The 21300-nt window shown below is 32.4% G+C and overlaps 1 protein-coding gene across 1 annotated transcript; it reads left to right on the forward strand.

The window, feature by feature from the left end:
- Window positions 1-844: 844 nt before the first annotated feature.
- On the forward strand, window positions 845-21300 carry CenB1A (Centaurin beta 1A). The gene is made up of 17 exons (XM_088236424.1): window positions 845-1014; window positions 1094-1210; window positions 2576-2749; window positions 3810-3894; window positions 5371-5514; window positions 10611-10706; window positions 11838-12100; window positions 13208-13324; window positions 13821-14012; window positions 14418-14524; window positions 15130-15313; window positions 16137-16360; window positions 17972-18184; window positions 18720-18892; window positions 19933-20046; window positions 20137-20243; window positions 20361-21300. Exons 1-17 carry the CDS (start codon window positions 962-964, stop codon window positions 20545-20547), a joined length of 2550 nt encoding a protein of 849 aa, XP_088092550.1. The 5' UTR covers window positions 845-961; the 3' UTR covers window positions 20548-21300.

A 21300-nucleotide genomic window follows, 5' to 3' on the forward strand; every position in this document is an offset into this window, starting at 1 on the left:
GGCAACATTAGAAATAGGGAAGGGCACAATACGAATAATTGAATCGTTGACATTTTCCCATAAAATATTTCCAAGATATCTATCTACAACGATAATTTTTCACAACCCAACCAAATTTACATCAGTAACTTAAATAGATTTTTTTGGAAATGGGTTGCGTTTAAAAATATAAATAATTGTAAATATTTACCTACCTAATCATATTTTATTAATTATAAAAACAAAATTATTAACCCATATAAAATATCTTAAATTTTAAAAGAATATTGTGGAATTTGATATTTTTATTAAAACAAACAAAAATAGTATTTTTTGATATAAAGTCTTTTTCACAACACAATCATATTTATATCACCTACTTGGATGGATTAATAATATAAGTCCATTTATTGGTTGATTTAATATTAAATATTTTGTGAGTGATGTAAATCATAAAATATTTGATCATACAACTATAATTTTTTTTTTTTTTATTAAATCATACAATTAATTTTGTACTCCCAGGAGTTACAACAAACTCATTTTGAGACAGAATAATATTTGCATTACGGTATGGTATAATAATAATATTGTAACAAGTAATAATATGTACATAAAACTGAAACAAGATAGCAAGCAAGTATTCAAAAGAAAAAAGATATTATAAGTTGAGGATTTTGTTAAAAATAAAAAAATCCATACGTATTTCCTCTGAAAAACCTATCTTAATGTATAAATATCTAATTACTAATTCAGATATTATATTTATTGCACTTTTTAAAATTTACGAATCTAGGTAGGCAAAGCACTGAATTGTGATAGATTTTTTTAAATATGGCACATTATTCTTGTGGTTGCTTACAACACTGAGTGCTAGTGGGTGACAGACATTGACATTGACGTTAACTTTAGAGTTCGCTATTATTTTAGTATTAGTAAACGATTAGTATTTTAGAAAATAATTTATCTTTTCTAATTCAAAATGCCGACCGCTATAGATTTTGACGAATGTCTTCGCGATTCTCCAAAATTTCGGTAGTGTTTTACAAATGTAGTGTTTTTAACTAGCGCAAAATGTATTCCGAACTAATTTTTTTCGCTCTTTTACCTTTAGATCTCAATTGGAGGAAGAAGAGACTAGCATTGAACAGTTAGAATTGAAACTGGATAAAGTTTTAAAAATGTGCGGTCTTATGATCGATAATGGAAAAGCATACGTCGCACAACAAAGGTTTTTATAAAATAATTTGTCTCCTTATATACACGATTCATGCACGCATGTACCTATTCGTGTTATTATGTTTCCCTGTTTCCAACACATCCTGTTTGTTTAATCAATGTTGTTTTCGTTACTTAAATCATTTTTTCTAATCGACTTGATATAATATACAAATTAGAGCTTTGTTTATGTTAGATTTTTAACTGACTGACTTCAAACACTTACTTATTTTATGCTATAAACAATGATACAATGTGAATAAATAGTGAATTTGTGACACGACAGTGCCGGAAAATGCTATTTAGATGATGTTTTCACGTTAAATAATGTTTAATATGAAATGCTTGCATATCATGTATTCACTCTGATGATAACATAAAAAATGGGTTGTGGTTCTGTGGATAGTGGCTTAATTTTCACCACTGTCTTATTTTCTAAAATTTTAATTCTAGTTTTTTTCTAATATTTAGATTGAAAAAGTGTAAGCTTTTTACTTAGAAACAGTATAAATTTATTCAGCAATGATTTAAACCTGATGTGTTGTCTAACGCATTTTTTTTTTTAGCAATCCAATCTAATTGACAATATTCGGTTATTTTTTTATGAGCCTTTTTATGTATATCAGGTTTGGAATAATTATGTATTTTATTAACAAAACTGATATGATTTGTATTCCTTATACTAAAACAAGATACTTGTTTTCGTCACAAAATAGAAAATCCATTTCAATCTGAATCTATGAATACATTTAATGAGCAATAGGGTTGTTGAATTGAAAAAATAATGAATTGAATTGACAATAAGTCATTGTAACACAATAACTAGTTTCAATGTGTAATCTTAACTCTTAGAAGACTGCTAAAAAATCCTGGAAATCCTTGTTACATTAAGCAAAAGACAATATATTTTGAAATACGAGTATTTAAAAACAAAAATTTATTGTAATGTTCTGTACTGTTTAATAATCTATTTTTCATATTTTATAAAACTAGCCAAATAATTTAGGCCTGTTACAGCAAAATACGATTTCATTATTTTATAAAATAAGAGAGATATATCATGTTTTGTATTCTATGGAGACTTACACGACATAGCCACATAAGAGTTAATAACTTCAAAATAAAACTAGGTGCATTTTGTTAAATTTAAAACATTATTATGTAATTCAAATACGCCTACCTATCAGTAATACGATTTAAGCATATCAGCTTTAAGCTGCTTTTTTGAAACATAAAAACAATGAAGCTATTGAATGTTTTGATAAATGAAATCCAGTGAATGTCTATAAAATGTGTGAATTGCAAATATTTTGGGTTGGATGCATAAAATTTTTGTGCTGTATGTTTTGTGACGTTAGTTTTTGTTATTGAATTCCAGCTTATTTGCAAATTCTCTGTGGGAACTCAGTTTACAGTTCGGACAAGAAGCTCCTGTTATGTCCGCCCTGAACAGACTCATTCACACACTACAAGAAATGAATAAATTTCACACCATTCTCCTCGATCAAGCTTCCAGGACTGTGCTAAAAAACTTGACTGCCTTTATCAAAGTGTAAGACATATAATTAAATGCACAAATCTTAAAATTATAGAAATCACTCTATATTGGGAGACATTTTGGCCTCTTATTAGTATTGCATGTATTTAGTAAAATTTCTTTACATCACACTTTCTTCATAATGTTTTTCATTTGTTTGTCCTGCTTGTCATTAAAAATGTTTACTTATTTTATTATTTTTAATCATCATGTATTCTGATTTTTAATTTTTGGGACATCCACAACTTTCATGTTTGACGGCTCAAAGGTCTGTGGTTCGAATCCCACTCTACCCCAACTTGATTCACTCTTTCTAATAGTGAGTTATTTACAACTCGTTGAAAATGCTCCTCAAAATTCAAAACTTGGGTAAATTATATAAAATAAAGGTATTGGGTAAAAACATGAGAACACAAATATTTATTTTTAAAATACAAGTTGTAGTCGAGCGGGGTTCGAATCTCGGACTTCTGATCCGCGAGTCTGCGACAATAGCTACAGGACTGAAACTCAACTAAAATAATTAAAATAAGAAAACATATGCATTAGTAACAATTACTGAAATGGTTCCTTATTATTATCTTGTATCTAAAATGCTTAAGCAAAAATAAGGATTTGAAGTTTCTATTATGTATATTACAGGGCATAATATATTTAAAGAATAAATAATACACCTACGGATACATTATCATTCACTTTAATTTAGGTGTAATAATAAATGTTTTATTTTCTATGTGAGACAAAATGATTGTGATTGTAAATCATTTTTCACATTTGGATTAAATTACATCCAGCCGCAACATAAACAAGATTACCATTATTAGTACAATTAGATTTTATTCCAGAGCTTTGTAAACCCAAACGGCAAATAATTTTGCATTATGGAGTTATTTTTATTAGAGTTTTTCACAAAAGTATTTATAAACTTAAAATATAAAGTATTATGTAGTGCAAGATATTATTTTCCCTTTTCTGTAATATTTTAATATTTAATTAAAAACAGTTTTACTGAATATGCTAATAACATATTTTGCACATAATGCATTCAAATTAAGTATTAAATTATCTTTTTTAGAGACATAAAAGGAGTAAAAGAGAGCAAGCACTATTTTGAGAAGATTTCAACTGATTTGGATACATCACTCACAAAAAATTCGCAGGTTTCTATCTTAATTTTTTCTGCCTAAATTAACCATAATACAGTAAAACTCAAATTATCCGGATTAAAGAGTGCTAGATTTCATTGCTTTGAAAATAATACAGCGAGCTGGAATCACATTATAAATTTACTTAGACATGTCCAGCAAAGTTAATTGCACAATTAAATTAAAATTAAGAACTTCTCCTTTATTTTTTATTTTCTGATAATGATCTGGATATTTGGCAATCCAAATGACTGGAGTTCGGATAAACGGAGTTCTGCTCTATAGTCAATAAAAGTCGAGATCAAGTCAATTCTATATAAATATATTTAATAAGTTAACAGCACAATAGACAGTCGAATAATTTTACGTTTGTGAAAAAATAATTCAATTCTTTTTTATTACCATTTATTTTAGTACCATTTTTATTTAAAAAAAGAACAACGTTTATTTTTCTTACAAATAAAACTACCTTTTAATATTTTATAAAAACATATTAGAAAATTGTTTTGTAAATGATTCAGTAAATAATTACAGCAAAAATATTTGTGTTTCTAAAATCAAATATCTAATCTTTAGTTTTGTGAATGTAAATTAATTTTAGTTTCCTTTATTACTTCTTAGTTTCTTTTTATTGTTCATTAAAAAACAACAAGTCTTATCTTTAACCCAATCTGTGTTATTACTCAAATTTGTTTAATTAAACTACTCACAGAAAGATGGTGGAGTTCTATAATTGAAGATATATATATATATATGAAGAATGATACCAATGCTTACTTAAAAATTGTATGTATCCTTGTTGAACGTCCGAATAAAATAAAATGAATTAGTACTATAAAATAATATTATGTACAGGAATTGAATAATCTTTGGAAAATGCATTGAACTCACCAAGTCCTTTTTTTGTTCATATTAATTTAATAAAAAAACATGTTTTTTCATAAAAATAACTTTTATTTATGTTCAAAAGATAATAAGACCAAATAAGTTAGCATAGCAGTACCCATCATCATTATTTTCATTTCTCTATTCACACCCAGCGGTGCATTGGGCATTGCACTAGTATCTCAATTGCAACATATCCAGATCACTCCTGTTATATAAAAGGTAAGGTGATCAGTTTTACAATTTAGATGCCAGTCCAGGAGCAATGAAATATTGCAGTGTAAAATCACCTTTGAAATCAATATTTTACATCCTGCCAGGATTTAATCCTGGGACTTCACGCATGGTAGGCGAATGAGCCACTACCAGGTGGACTGCACTTGGTTTTCTTGTTCATGATTTTTATCCTAGAGTACCATTCAGGGCTCTGGTTCTATTTCACTCACAGAACGGTATTCTTCACATCCTGGACACAGACAGTTTCTATAGTGTTTACAAAATTTTCTCATCATTAAGTTAACATGACAAAATTTTGACCTGATGGGTTTTCTCAGAATACCCACAGTATTTTTAAGTGCACATGTGAATTTATTTTTACATTTTTAGGCAACCAAAAATCGTCCAATAGAAATGGAAGAGGCTGCAAATTTGCTTTCTGCAACTCGTTCATGCTTCCGTCACACGGCTCTGGATTATGTTCACGCTCTCACCATGATAAGAGCACGAAAGAGGCATGAAATATTAGCCACAGTGAGTATCATTGCAATTTTAATACATGATACAACAAAGAGAAAAAAAATACCAAGTATTTTCAATAATCCTATTGGCCCCGCGTATTTGTATAAACTCAACATATAACCCACTTACCACCTGCCTACCCATCCTCGCCAGTCCCTTCTCAACCGCTGTCGAATCTGCAACCTAAGTCATTCCTGAATTTGAATCTGATTACGCCTGTGTGATGTCTTGAAGTTCACCGCTGAAGACGTTACATGTATAGGCGCCGTATCTTTAATATTGTGTAAGGATCTTACCAAGGAAAGGCTGCTACAAGAAGGAGAATAAAGACTGGAACAGATTAGTAGCTATCCCTCAGAGTAATAATTCTCTAGAGAAGCCCTTAAGCTTTATTGCATAGAAAAAAAGCGTTCCAAATTTTTGGTTTGTATTTGTACACTTTCGGTTTACACTAGAAATTCTCAACCCAAGTACCTACGGCCCGTTGTATTGCTGTAATCTGTAGCTAACTTCGTGGTCAATAATCATAGAATGTTTTTTACCAAATGGACGACTATTATCCTAGTCCATCTTTCTTGGTAAGGTTTGTGAATGACAGCTGACACCTCATATCGCATTGTTATTAATTGATTATAACCTATAGAAAAAATACAGTCCACTTCTCATTAGTATCATAGAAGCCGAAAGGCTTCGCTTCTGCACCTGCTGGTGCCTCCGCGGGGAAAATTCATTTTCCTGAGTTTTTCCCACCACCAATTATATAAATATTTTAATTTATTTTTTATGCATAATTATTTATACATTATTAATGTTACTTATATATTGATTAATCAAGTTTACAAACAAAAATATGTTGCATTTATGCCTCTTATGTAGTGAAAGTTATAATGTTATGTTAGTAACGATATGTTTACAATGAGAGTATTTCAAGTGTGCAATTAAATTGTTTTAAAATTTAAATCAATAAGAACCAAAATAGAATTAGAAAAAGTAATTAACAGTTTAAATATCTAAATTTATTTCAACAGAGCGGGAAAATATTTTTGAGAAGGGAATATGGAAGTCTACGCATTTACAGGGCTTATGACCTGTCATTGGCTGGTTTAAGTGGCCACTTTACACACTGTAACATTCACCATTCTGCCCATGTTTGAACATCCACATTTCCTCAACTCTTCCATCTGTTGACTTTTGTGAAGTAAAAGAGCTGAAACCTTTATCACTCGGGTGAGATTCGTCCGGCTGAACCAAATCACCTACTAGGCAACGCCTGAAGTGTAGTTTAAATATCAATCAAAAGTTTAAAAAAAAAAATTCAAACTACAAAATATGCCCATGACATAATTGTACTCCCATGAGTTTGCAAACTCATTCTGGAACAGTTATAATTAATTAGATTGAGACGTAATCAGATATATAGAGCTATACAATTCAAAATAAATAAAACATATATTGTGGATAAATCTCAGAAATTTTTAAGGATAATTTTACAAAAGGGTTACCGAGGAACTGTTTCAGGAAATGATTTTTTAGTATAGTAATTTAGTAGATAAGAATGAAATATAGTAATGTTGTCAGTGACATATAATTAAATAGACACGTTACTAGTGCAAAGAAAATGGCATTTCAATTCGTGGGTAATTGCCTTTCATGCCTTCATTCTCTAATGGACTTTCATCATGATCAGACGTGATCCTACGCAGAAATATGCTGTCCATGTGATTTAATCGCACTGAAACTCTGAAAAACCAAACTGATGTGTCGTTTTATTCATAAATACAATCCAATTAAGATATTTTTTATAAATTTTGGCAGCTGCGTGCTAGTGTTGTTTCTATGGTAACGAATTACATATCATCGGTGATACTGCAATACCGCATGACCTGATTTTTTTACGAAAATGTTTTACTGAAATAAACTCATTATAGGGACTCAGAGCCGTTCGTTTTTAATTATTGCTATTTTTACTCTGAATAATGATGGTTTTTCTGATACTCCACTGGTATTATCAGTTCACCGGCTTATCAGTTCATGGTTTACCTCTTCGTTCTAATTCTCAAGACACTCTCTTAATACCCATCCACAATTCCTCTTTCTTCTCTAACTCATATAGTGTCCATGCGGCTCGACTGTGGAATCATCTCCCATCCACCATCAAAGATGTTACTACATTATCTCTGTTTAAATCATGTCTGAAAAAACATCTCCTTTCTCTTCCTTAATCTCTCCTCCTTTCCTTTTTCCTCTTTCCTCTTTTTTCCCTTTTCCCATTGAGTTATAGTTCTGATTTAAGGTTATTTATAAACAAATACGTTTATTTCTATTTTTATATATCTTTAGCTTTTTATTCTTTTTTCTATTGAATATGTTCTGTAACTTGAATTATAAAAATAAAACTTTTATTTTATTGGTTGGTTGGAAGAAATTGCCATTTGGCAATAAGCCCGCCAATGTACAAATAACATTATGTACAAAAAGTTAAATAAATATTTTTGGTTGGTAAAAATCTTAAGTAATATATTAACAAAACACTTTTTAGGATATCCTGCCAAAAAATTCAATTGACAATTATGCGCTATTGCAGTATCACATTGCATGCATATAGTGATTTGCTATTTCTCTCTTTTTTTTTATTGTTGAGGGCAATGCAATATTATAGGAATAACAGGTCTATTTATTATATGTCGTTAAATGTACTTGGTACAACAACATTTTGTACAATTCATAAAATACTAGCTTTTGGAATGTACATATTATTTTATCTCTAGATAAATTGTATAAAATATCTGAGTTATAAGGATACCATCAATATATTTATTTGGTCTTTTATATCCTGATATTGTCTTAATTATCTCAGAATGAAATAATCAACACTCTTCATAGTATTGAGAATGCCAAAATTTACTTACAAAATTTTTATTCAACTACAAATCAGTCTGGGTAAAGTATACAATTTTTCAAGAAATTAATGAATTTTATAATGCATACTTAAATGCTAACTAAAAAAATGACATTTGCTATCAACAAATTAAAATCTATATCATAAAATAACTCCGGAGCCGTTAGGTATAGAATGCTCAGATAAGTATTTTGTTATCTAAGAATTATTTGCATGTTTAGACATAAATTATGGCAATAATTTTGATAAGTGAAATGATAATACTTTTTCTGTGTACTAAAGATGGGTCATATAACCAGTCTGTTCATTTTTGCATTTAATGTATCAACCTGTATTTCTAAAATATCACATTTTTTAGTAAGAAGATTTATGTAGTGTAAAAAATAAAACAATTTGTACCTACTGCCTAAACAATATTTTTGGTAAGTACTCATAAAATTAAAAAAACTGAATGGATTTCTTCCAATATTAATAAATTATTACATAAATATTACCGCTGAATGACCTACATATCTCATTTCATTTTTCATTTTCATTTTTTTTTTTTTTGCACCACAACAGGCCAGGAGGCCCAATTACAGTGGCGAATTACATTACAGAACAACCAGGCTTGAGAAAAATAACATTTTAAAATTTTTGTGTTCTCACCGGGAATCGAACCCGGAACCTTCCGTGCGTGAGTCAAGCGTCTTGACCACTACACCACGGAGGCCGCCTCAATCACTTTAATTGTACACTTAATTAGTTTTTCCCTATATTATTTTGTAGTTTCCTGATTTGGTTTATAACATTATGTGTCGAAATAAATCCGACCTTCTAGTCCTATTTAAAAATCTCAACTTACTCTTGGATGCGCCTGAACTACTGAGCTTAATAAAATTAAATATCCCAACTAGAAACCTCAGACAAAACTTACTCTTTCATACCAATAACCATAGAACCAACTATGGTTTTCATTCCCCTATGCCCAGAATTCTTATAGTCCCGCCACACTATGCTCCTTGCGCTGCTCATGCTCATGCCCCTTGCGCTGCCGCCTTCTCGCCCGATGTTGCCCTCTCCGCCCACACACTGCTCTACTCGCGCAATTAATCGCGACGTTCCGCACTTGTCATTTGTCTTTCTATACAATGGACGATAAATATGGAATGGTGGAATATTTTTATGTTTTTTATATATTTTTTTAATTACCATAAAATAAAAAAGTACCTCATAGTCTTTAACAGAATATTTTTTTTCTCTTTCTTATATAACACAAAAATATTATATCTGTCTATTTATTATAGGAGCAAAAATTCATAAACATTTCTTGTATACCCACGAACAGGCCATGCCTTTGTGGGATTTTTGTTTGCTATTTTTACATTTAATATGTATTTCATTTATATATAATTATCCTTTATTTTTTTAATAGTTACTTTGTTTCACCTCTTCTGTATATTGTAAAAAAAAATTTGCAACAAATAGTAAAAAAAATGTCATACAAAGAAATATACATCATTTAAAAATGACGTGAGCGTCTTGTGTGAGCGCTCGATGCGTACTGTGACCGCGCGATTACGGGGCCCCCACTCGCGCTCATATTGCCGGCCCTTTGACTCGCGCTCAAAAAACCGACAAAATAGGGAGCGATGGGCACGACGAGGAGCATGACGAGCGGCATGACGAATAATGTTGCCACACTACGTCTCTGCCTCCTTTCCTCGCTACTTCCCATACCACTCGTCGAGTGTGTGGCAGGCCCATTAGGTCTGCCAACAAACATACCAGTCTTGATTTCTTTGATAACAAGTTGTCTTCTTTCATACAATCACTTAATCAAATTCAATTATAAACACCTCTCTCCCGCTTCCAATCCCACCAAGTCTACTATATACCATCGTTTCTTTCTACTTTCTTATATAATAATTTTCTACGTAAAAATATGTTCTTAAAAATGCCCGCTTGGCGTATATATAAATAAATAAAAGAATAATTAATGTAATAATAGATTTTTCACTTCACAATATTTATATAATTTCTCACAAAAACAGTACTATGTATCTAAATTAGCCAAATAATTTGACATACTCCTGTATACAAAATCAGTATACTTTATTTCTAAACTTGTTTCCATAAAAGTATAATATTGTTTTTATCATTACTTATTCAAATATTATTTCAACTTGTTTGTGGTTTAATTGATTCTTAAAATATTTTTTTTTTGCAGTTCCTGTCGTATATGCATGCGTGTTGTACATTTTATCACCAAGGAGCTGACCTCTGTGAAGATCTCGACCCCTTTCTTAAAAGTGTAGCAGAAGATGTAAGCAGTTTTATTTGCCTTTTACTGCATCCACTAAAATTATTTTCAATCAATTTACTAAAATAACGAAGAAATAGTTTCATCTTTATCAAATTAGTTGATTAATTTTTTTTATCTGTATTTTTCTACCAGTAGGTATGTAACAGTATCATTCATATTAATTTTTAGCCAGTTTAGATATTAATTTGTTCTACTGGCTAAAAATTATATCAAATAAAAAATAAGGGTTTCAGGTTCAGGACCAAATCAAATTGTTGACTTAAAAAAACAATTGAAATAAGTTCATAATGTTCATAACTTCATAAAAAATTATAATATTTATAAGAAAAATAAAATGTTGATCATCATCATCATTCCTCTTTCTGCACCCAGTGGTACAGAGCGCACTGCATTTGTAAGCCAAATGCATTGTATTTAAATCATCTGCTACATAAAGGTAAGGTCTTACGCTTCAGGTGCTAGTCCGGAACTATGAAATATTACAGTTTAAACATCCTTCAAAATCAATATTTCATGTTCACCCTGCCAGGAATCGAACCCGTGGCCTCAAGAATGGAAGGCGAACACACCAACCACTACATAACGAGGTGGACTTATCTCCACTTGATTTTCTTATTCAGGATTTTTACCCGAGAGTAGCCGTCAAGTTGAAAACACTCGTCCAGGGTTCTGGTTCTATTTCACACAGAACTGTATTCTTCATCCGCCTGGGCACAGATTTTTTTCTGTTACATAATGTTTAAATGCAAACACAATCTTTTTAATCCAAATACTGATCTAAAATAAAAATTGAGAATTTGGCAGTTAATTCGGCATTTAACACAAAACCTGGCATAAATCTGTTAAATTTGGCCCATTATTATTATTATAGGTGGTTATAAATAAATATATTTTAATACTTCTTTGTACACATGCTTTACAAAGCTGTACAAATAATTGTGATTAAATATATAACTTTGTATGACATAATGAGCAATTGAATTGCATATAAAAGTCTTTTGACATTTTAAGCGATAATTTATCAAATACAAAGAAATATATATACACCTAGTTAAAATCTTTTATAAAACATTTTGACCATCGGACATCTCTCAATTAAAGCATGAATATTTCAGTGTAATAATTTTTCAGGTGGCCAAAATGCGATTAGAAACTAAAGACTTGGAAAAAGAAATGGAGAATCGGCACAGCATTGTCAATAGTCGTGATACTGCCTTGCCTGGTTGTAATACTTCGGGGAAAGAGAGTGAAGGGACAGACACCATGACTCTGCCCTCTTCCAAGGCGGCAGTAAAGGCGCGCATGCAAGGGTACTTGTATAAAAGGACCTCAAATGCCTTCAAAACATGGAATCGGAGATGGTTCTACTTGTATGATAATCAATTGGTTTACAGGTACACAAATTTATAATTATTTCATTTCTTAAAGTATTTTTTTTGGCATGGAAAATGGGCACCGAAAACTAATAAACTTATACAATATTAAATAATGTGAGATGAGAAAGTCCAGTGCTTTTTAAAAAAAAGTGTTTGTTAATAGACTATCCTAACTAAGACAAAAATTTAAGAAATATATTTTTATATGTTGTATTATCAGCACTATAATTTTTTAAGGCTTTGTCATTTTGAAATTACTCTTGCGTGTGACGTCACATGTCTTCTTCAATGAGTTGATTGCTGAGTGATTGAGAGTGCTGATTGGTGAATTATCTTCCCGGGATCCGGAAATTTATGTCACTCAAAAAAGTTCCTTTTTACTAAAATCATTTTTATTTATTTTTTTATTCATTTTAAAGAAACTTCACCGTACAATTTAATGCTCTAATTTTTACCATGCGTAAGAAAACATTTTTTACATCCAATTTTCTGTAACACTGAACTTCCTCATTGGATTCAATATGTAAATTGTTTTATAAAGAAAGTGCTGTAAATATTATTAATATTTTCACATTATTTAGTATTTACATTTTATTATATCATTAATAAAAAACCAAATTAATTAAAATTTGTTGTTTTATTTAAATAATAACTTTAAAAAAAGTCTATGCTCGAAAAAAACATTTTAAAAAGTAATTTATTATCCTGTTAAAGGAAATAATCAGATTTGACCGAATCCTTGTGTTCTCATAATGTAAATGACTCAATAATTTGAAAACAGATTAAAAAATGGAATAAATTGATTTAATCAATGTTTTTTTTTTACCAAAAATATTTGGGCTTAACTTGCACATGTTAAGAGTTCGAATATTTGTATATTAAAGCATGATATGAATAAAAAATGATTTTCACATCCACCATTATTTTGAACTGGATTAAGAGTTTTTATTTTTAGAAATACTAACATCTGAATTTTTTTTAAATGCTTATTTATTGCATAGTAGTAAATCAGAGAACGTATCTCGGACCTCCTAATCTGAAGTCCTTAACACTACCTCTGGACTACAACCGGCACAAATTATTTAAAAATGATAACTAATGCTTTTTCCATTTGGAATATTTCAGGAAAAGAACAGGAGAAATACATGTCACGGTTATGGAAGAAGACCTTCGACTTTGTACTGTGAAACCCGTTGTAGAAGGAGAGAGGAGATTTTGTTTTGAAGTACTTTCTCCATCCAAGTAAGGAAATTTGTTACAAGCTTAATTTGTATTATTTCTTGAAAGTCATATTGAAATTACCTGTTCCAAACTGATTTATTCAATTTTCAACCTTTTAAATGCTGTTAGGTATCATTATGGCAGTACCATAGTGATATTGTATCAGTATTTGCACTGTTGGCCTCGTGGTGTAATAGTCAGCGCGTTTGCCTACCATGCAAGAGGTCTCGGGTTCGAGTTGATATGGAATATTTATTCAAAAGGGTGTTTTCACACTAGAATATTTCATAATTCCTGAACTGGTACCTGAAGTGTTAGACTGATCATCTTACCTTCACATAACAAAAAATATCAAGATACGCTGCGACTGGTGTACCAATGCAGTGCCCTATACACTATTAGGTGCGGAAAGGGAATGATGAGTTGAAAATTTAAATCATTATTATTTTTCAACACCAATTTGCAATAAAGGATTGCTCCGTTCAACAAAAAGTTCTGAGATAAGGAATTCTTACAGGAGCCACATGCTGCAGGCTGACTCTGAAGAAATGCTCTTGGCTTGGATTGGCGCTCTGCAGAGTGGGATCCGAGTTGCCATCCAGAGGGGAATGTGCACCTTACCTGTCTCTGACACCCGTCCCCGAGAACTAAACCCGCCTTCCAACCACTTTAACAACACCCCCAACCACCAGGCTACCAGGAAAGTCAAGTGAGTATTCCATCTAATTAAAGGTACTACCAATAAAGACTCTTTGTAAAAATAAAAAAAACATTTTATCTTCAGATTTTTAACCTTTGAATGTAGCCCTGCAGTTTGGTAGAAAAAAATATTCACAATCGGCATAGGTCTGTTCAAAGCTGAACAATGCTTAATTTAGAATCATCGGAAATCCCCTTTTCTTTTAACTTATCAATATATGGCCGTTTGATGCATCAGTAGGTCGTACCTACTGCGGCGGCGTGCAATATGTATTAAGAATGAGAAAATTTAGAATCTTTAAAAATGATTTCTTTGATTTCCGATTTTTTTAAATTTGGAGGAGATCGCTGAATCGAAAATCCTTTTTTTTATGTTAAAAGTTCTGGATTTAAAGCTTTTTATTTTTCTTTGTAGAATGTGGGAACAGTTGCTGAGTATTCCTGGAAACAATGTCTGTTGTGACTGTGGGAATCCAAATCCCCGCTGGGCCAGCATAAACCTAGGAATTACACTTTGTATAGGTAAAAAAAATACTCGACTATCAAATTTATAAAGGTCTGATACTATATCTAAACAAATGTAGCTTTTACTAACATATTAGGAAAAGCACGAAAGACTATGTTAAATATTTGAGACTAGAAGAATACTTAGAAATCTCTATTGAAGGAGTTACTGAGAAATTTGCAAAAAACTTTTTTTTAAAAATGTACCATAAACATAGGTTCTTAATAAAAAGACTAAAAAAATAAGTGCAATAATTTTTTAAAAAGCTATCAGATACAGAATTGCCAAACATGTGTATTGTATTTCAATAGATACATATTTGGCAATTCTACAGTATCAAGCTTTGTTTTTGCTCTCCTGTAAATCTTGCAAAATGCAGATTTGATAGTATACGTAGAGACCGTTAAAATGTTCTACTAGGAATATATAGAATGTTGGAGGAATGCTGGAAGAAATGCATACAAGTTCAAGGGGACTACATCAAAAACAAGAAATAAGTCAGGAGTGGTGCATATCAATCGACCCTCACATACCATTACTCCCTTCCACGGTACATTCTTTAGTTATTTATTTAGACATTATAATAGATACTGCCGAGATAATAATAAAGTAATGTTTCCAGAGTGTTCCGGTGTCCATCGTTCTCTCGGGGTGCACCACAGCAAGGTGCGATCTCTCACCCTGGACGAGTGGGAAGGGGATGCAGTGAAGGTGATGGTGGAACTCGGTAACCGGGTCGTGAACCAGGTGTATGAGGCTAAAGCTGACGACTCTCCTATCACAAGGGCCACCCCTAACTGTTCTGGGTAAGATAGTTACTTCCGAATTTATTGCAATGCCTTTAAACACCTTTCAATCGAATGTTTTCCCTCTCTGTTGCAATAAATAATAACTCCCTTGGCACAAATGATGGTGAACCTTTTTGAGAAGCGGGCCAAATTATGTTGATGTTTTTTTTAGTACTATCCCGTGAATCACCGAGTCAGTGGCATCACTTGGAGAAAATAAAAAATAAGTATATGAAAATCAACTCGTGGGTCATTCAAAAAACCTGCATCTGACCTGCAGGTCATAGGTTCACCATAACTGCCCTGGGGAGTGAAATCAACCAAAATTAATTAATCAAAAGTGAAATCAACTACAAACATGTTGACATACTCAAAACATTGTCGATTAAACTAACTGGGGTGCTATTCTGAACCGCTCTCGTGGCATGAGAAAATAGTTTCTCTCATGTATTTTGTATGTATATACGCGAGATAATACGGCCGCGAGAGCGTTTGGCATACCACCCTTGGTATAAAAAGAAGTAAACAATTTTTAAGACATTACCTATTAGGTGAAATAATTCGGCCAGATTTAGATCTTTATAACTCCCAAGGGAGTGGAATCCAACCTCTCTACGAATATTTGGACTCATAATTTATTTTGAACATTTTTTCTCGCTCTTGAATATTTTATACTGAACGGTGAATTAAATTGAATAGCGAATTAATTTATACAGAATAGTGCATGTTACACAGTGTGTAAAGTGGCCACCTAAGCCTGGTTATAATTTGTGGATGTAAGTATCATTCAACTTTTATTTCTATAATAAACCATATTTTTTTCAAATATTTATTTTTATAGGTCTGTTCGTGAAGCTTGGATAAAAGCAAAATATGTGTCTCTCATGTTTGTGAGCGAGCTGCCTTCTGTTGTGGGTGTGAAAGCTGAGGGGGGCGCAGAAAGTTCTGTCGACGGCCCGTCTGGAGCCCCCGGCCGCAAGTGGTCCGTGAGGCGAGTGCGCCGCCGCCCCCGCTCCAGGCCTCCGCAGAAGAGAATTGTCGAGGAAGAGAAAGACAACTCTACTGGTAATAAATTCTTACTGACTGCTTGTAGTTTATTTCATCTTTTTGAGAGCTTTCTTTCGTATTTTTGTAAATTCTGCACTCTCCACTTAAGCCGGGAATATATGTCAGATTTTGATTCTGATTGTCTGATCAGATAAGACAAATACCAAATACACCTTAGATTCTCGTGTCTGTATTTTTATGGTTTAATTGTTTCCGATGTGTCCAGTGAAACACATTGTGTATAATCAGCACAAAATATTTATAATCTATCGCAAATATGAATATGTGTAGCGAGGAACTTTTAGCAATCGCATATTTGCTTATGCGAATAAAACAACGGTATTAGATTCATCCCTTAAATTTAAGAAGGCCCACAGAAAATCATATCCATATCCAAAACTACATACTTCGCTACCCTAATATTTTTCTTGATAAAATGAGGATAACTTCATTTCATGAACTTTTAAATCAAGTGTATTATCACTCTAGCGCCACTATTACTTACAAACTGACGAGTCGGAAGATAAAATTGGACGTGTATTTCTGACTGTTTCAACAGATTCATGGCGTGAACGCCTTCCGACAGTTGGACCCGACTATCATTTGGAAAAATCTGACATTCTATTCCTATTCCTGGCCTTAATACTATTTACCAATTTTTAAAGTAGGTATCTATGTATGTTTATTGGATTTAATATTATTGTGTGTTATTATTAATCCCTTTGTTGAGAAACTCTCCTTGGTACCATTCAAAAATCCTGGCTAAGAAATTAATCTCTAACAATAGTAGGTTATGAATTGGTCAGTGTGTCACAAATATCTATTTAAAATTAATGCGACAGGAAGTCAATGGTCTGAATGTGGTCTTGACTTTGAGACACTAGAGCGCGTATTCTTTGGCTGCCAATAAGGGATAAATATAGTTTGTACTCCTTGAAAAAATCTTGTCTAGTCCTTGGTCCTTCTTATTTTTCTGCTTTCAATATCCTTTATGTTTATTGTTTTGTTTCTTTATTGATTACTTAAATAAAAAAAAGAAAATATTTTTTTTTGTTGAGAATGCTGCATTGAAGTGATTGATGATCCCCCTTTTTAAAATCTTGTTTCAATAGATAATCATATTCTTCTTCTTGTTTGTGTGCCGTACCAGGTCCCCTTGACATTGACGATCACTGTGGCAAATGTTTCCCTTGTTTGCGCTATCCGGAACAGTTCTTCTACACATACCATTCCGGTCCAATTTCTTATATTGCACAGCCAAGATATTTGCCTGCTGCCAGCCCCTCTTATACTTATTTTGGCCATTAAAATCGCTTGAGATATGAGATTTTACGAATCTTAACATTTAACAAGAGTTTTCTCTCTCGGTATTGGCTCTTTGTAAAACCTCTGAGTTCGTCACCATCTTGGTCCATAATATGCGAAGCATAATTATATTACCTATATTTTACTCCACGGTACCATATATCCAACTCATTAAAACTATTTTTTGTTGCGAAATAGATTTCTTTACCTGCTTAATTGACTTACGAGGGAAATTAATATGTTTACAGTGTTCAATCATGTTTATAAGGTTCAAATTGCTTTTCATACAGGCACACATCCACCGAACTTTGATTTGATTTCTAGGTGCAGGTTTTTCTTCAGGGGACATGTCTCCTAGCTCTGAAAGTTCCACCAGTAAGTGCCCGAGCGGAGAAGCCAGCGATCCCATTAGCCCCGCCAGAGAGAGGGAGGGAGTGTTGCTTATTGGAAGTGAACTCAGTTCAACAGACAGGCCGACGGCCATTACCCTCAGTGACCAGGACTCCACAGAGGGAGAGGAATCTGATAATATCTTGGGTAATTTCTTTAACTTTTTATAAACATTTTAATGCTGCAGGAATGGCAAAAAAGGGGCGACTTGATAGACACATATAATACTAAATAATCACTATAGTTGCCCAAATTTGGAGTACATGTTCAAACTAAATCACGATGCTCAACTTTAAGACAACAGTCTTCAACCAGATTCAATCTAAACCCCCGGAAGCATTTCCTGAGCAATAGGATTGTTGATGGTTTGAATAAGCTGCACAAGATCTGGCCTTAACTTGTAGTCTCAATAACTTAAAAAATGGGATGATTGGTTTTGGAAAGTTTAAAATACGCTAACAGATGACGTTTGTTAAAAAAGATTGAAGCATATCAGCTTTAAGCTGCTCGCTTACAATAAAATTTAAAAACAAAGTATATAAAATGTTTTTTACTAGTTTATTTTTTTCCTAAAAATACAGCTCCTTTCACATATGATATTAAAATAAGTTAAGTGTTTTTTTTACATTTTCTGTTATCACAATTACTATTCTTTTATCTAATTTCCTGTTTTTTATGACAGAGGAAGAAGAAGAGATGTCAGTGCTGAGCCCGTTCATGCTTCTCTACCGTGCGGCAGCAGCGCACAACCTGCCTGTTATGTGCGCGGCGCGTGCTTTGGGAGCTGACGTTCTCACGCCGCACCCTCACCCCTCGCATCTCTCCCGCACCCCGCTACACGCCGCAGTTCTGAGCGTGAGTACAGTGATAACCCCATTACTTTCAAATCATCGCTTAGCGAACAACACCGTGTAACTCATTTTTGTTCTTTTCATAGGGTGACAAAAAAACAGCTTATTTTATTAAATTGAAGAGGAATTAAACGAGTTTTTGAATGGTGATCGTTTATGGATAAACATTTAAAGATGTACTTTAGCAGGGCTTTCAATAAAATAAGCACCCGGTGTTTTTAGCTAAAGGATGAAATGTCAAGAAACCCAATTTCTTCTTCTTCAGCCTTGTTTTCTTCATTGCTGGATAAAGGCTCTTCCAAACGTTTCCATTTCTTTGTATCCGTTTTTTCATTTATGTTCTATTTTTTTTTTTTTTTTTCTACCGGCTATCGAGGCAATGTCATCGGCCCATCTTTTTTAAAGGCGCAGCCTTCTAACCTCTGTTGTTTGCACATGGTCTCCACTATATTATTCCGCGTGTCCACCTGTCATCACTTTGTTTCACCAAGTGTCCTGTCCATTTTAATTTTGCTGTACGTTCCATGATATCTACGACTCCAGTTCGGCGCCTAATTTTTTCATCTCTTATTCTGTTTCTTAGACATACACCGAGCACCTGTTATTCCATAAATTGTTGCTTGCATTTCAGTTTCTGGCTACTTTTCTGTGTCTCAGACATGGTTTCTAGTCTGTATATCAGCACTTACAATATACTCGATTCTTAGATTTATCTTTTTAAGCATATTGGGACTTAATAAATTGGTCTCATTGCCAAGTACTACTCGAAACCGCTAGACATAGAAAAGAGATAAATGGTTATGTACAATCATTTACTAACATTTAATAAAATGTTTTATTTCATAGTTAACGCTTCAAATATTAATAATATACTGGTAGGTACTTGTTTATTTGCTAAAATGTACTTAATCTTGCCGAAAGCTTAGCGTTATTCTTTTTGGCAACTTCGCTGTCTTTTTGTTTTTACCAAGTTTGACTAGCGGGTTACTAATTAGGTATATAAAAGTTGACTTTGTTTAATAGTATGCTTATTTCTTTGTTCAGGGCTCTGTCATGGCATGCTCGTATTTGCTAATGAATGGATCACGTATCAACGTTCAGGATGCCCTCGGAAAAACAGCTCTTCATCTTGCCACGGAGGCTGGGAATACTGCACAAGTATGTTAATTTCTTCACTTTATATCGTGGTGGATCAACTATAATATTACTATATATATTTATTAAAAAAACCCTTGAATTTTTCTTCAGGTGTGTTTGCTTCTACGTCATAGAGCTGACCAATCGCTACAAGATACGGAAGGGAATACTCCGCTGGATATAGCTGTGGCTAATGCCAATGCTGATATTGTTACTCTGTAAGTTCTTACAGTCAATGATTCTGTAACAATTTTCGAATATTTCATTATAGCCACAGAGTTGTATGAAACTTGGGTTACATTACAATGACTAAATCTCTTTATGCATGATTACAGACTTCGCCTTACAAAACTGAATGATGAAATGAAGGAGTCAGAAATGGGAGTGATGGGCGATGAAACATATAATGAAGTGTTCAAGGATTATAATCAGATAGCTCATACGCATCCGGAGAGGTTAGTTCGCCCGAACCAGAGGAATAGTGTCACAGAATCTATTCAACAAGAATCTTCCGAGGAATAAGGTTTCCAACTACTGTGATTTATATTTCCCCTTTACAATAATGTTTCCGCATATACATACTCTTACCAATCGGTGACATTCTTAGTTAATATACTAAGAGCTTTTTTAACTAACCAAACAATTGAATTTGTCATTACATATAACTTATATTACAAGGTTATTCAATATGATGGACTCAATTTCGTAACTCCATATTTGAATTTGCAAACTAGTGACAAACATGAAATAATTACATTTGATAATACTCACAATAAAGTTTACAAATAAAGTTCTTTAATGTTAAATGTGACTCCTTTTATGCTGCAGGGCAAACATGTAATTGGTAGCTGAAGAAGCATGTTTTTTCTTAAATTGAAATTACAAATTAATGCTTTTTCTGACGGAGGTTAAATGTCAAAATGGAGAAACTTTCGGACACCCGCTTCATGATCATTTTCATCCACCGTATAATTCAAGAAATATATCTTTGTAAAATTGATTTTATCGAATTGAATAACCTGTATGTTTATAAATATGTATATACATACAATTTGTAAATATTTATGGGTTATTTAAACAGCAATACCTCACATAGTCGATTGCAGTAAAACTGGTTTAAATAATGTGCAAGATTTATTGATCGTGTTTTGTGATTAAAAAAATTATTGACTAAAATAATGTATTGTTAATTTATGAAATGTTCTAGGTATCATTGCTCATTATCATTTTTAGCGTATTATCTACGCTATCATTTTTCGTAAATTGTGAAAGCAA

This window comes from Micrasema longulum, unplaced genomic scaffold (assembly GCF_059751315.1).
Source record: "Micrasema longulum isolate JH-2025_06_02 unplaced genomic scaffold, ASM5975131v1 h1tg001557l, whole genome shotgun sequence".
NCBI lineage: Eukaryota > Metazoa > Arthropoda > Insecta > Trichoptera > Brachycentridae > Micrasema > Micrasema longulum.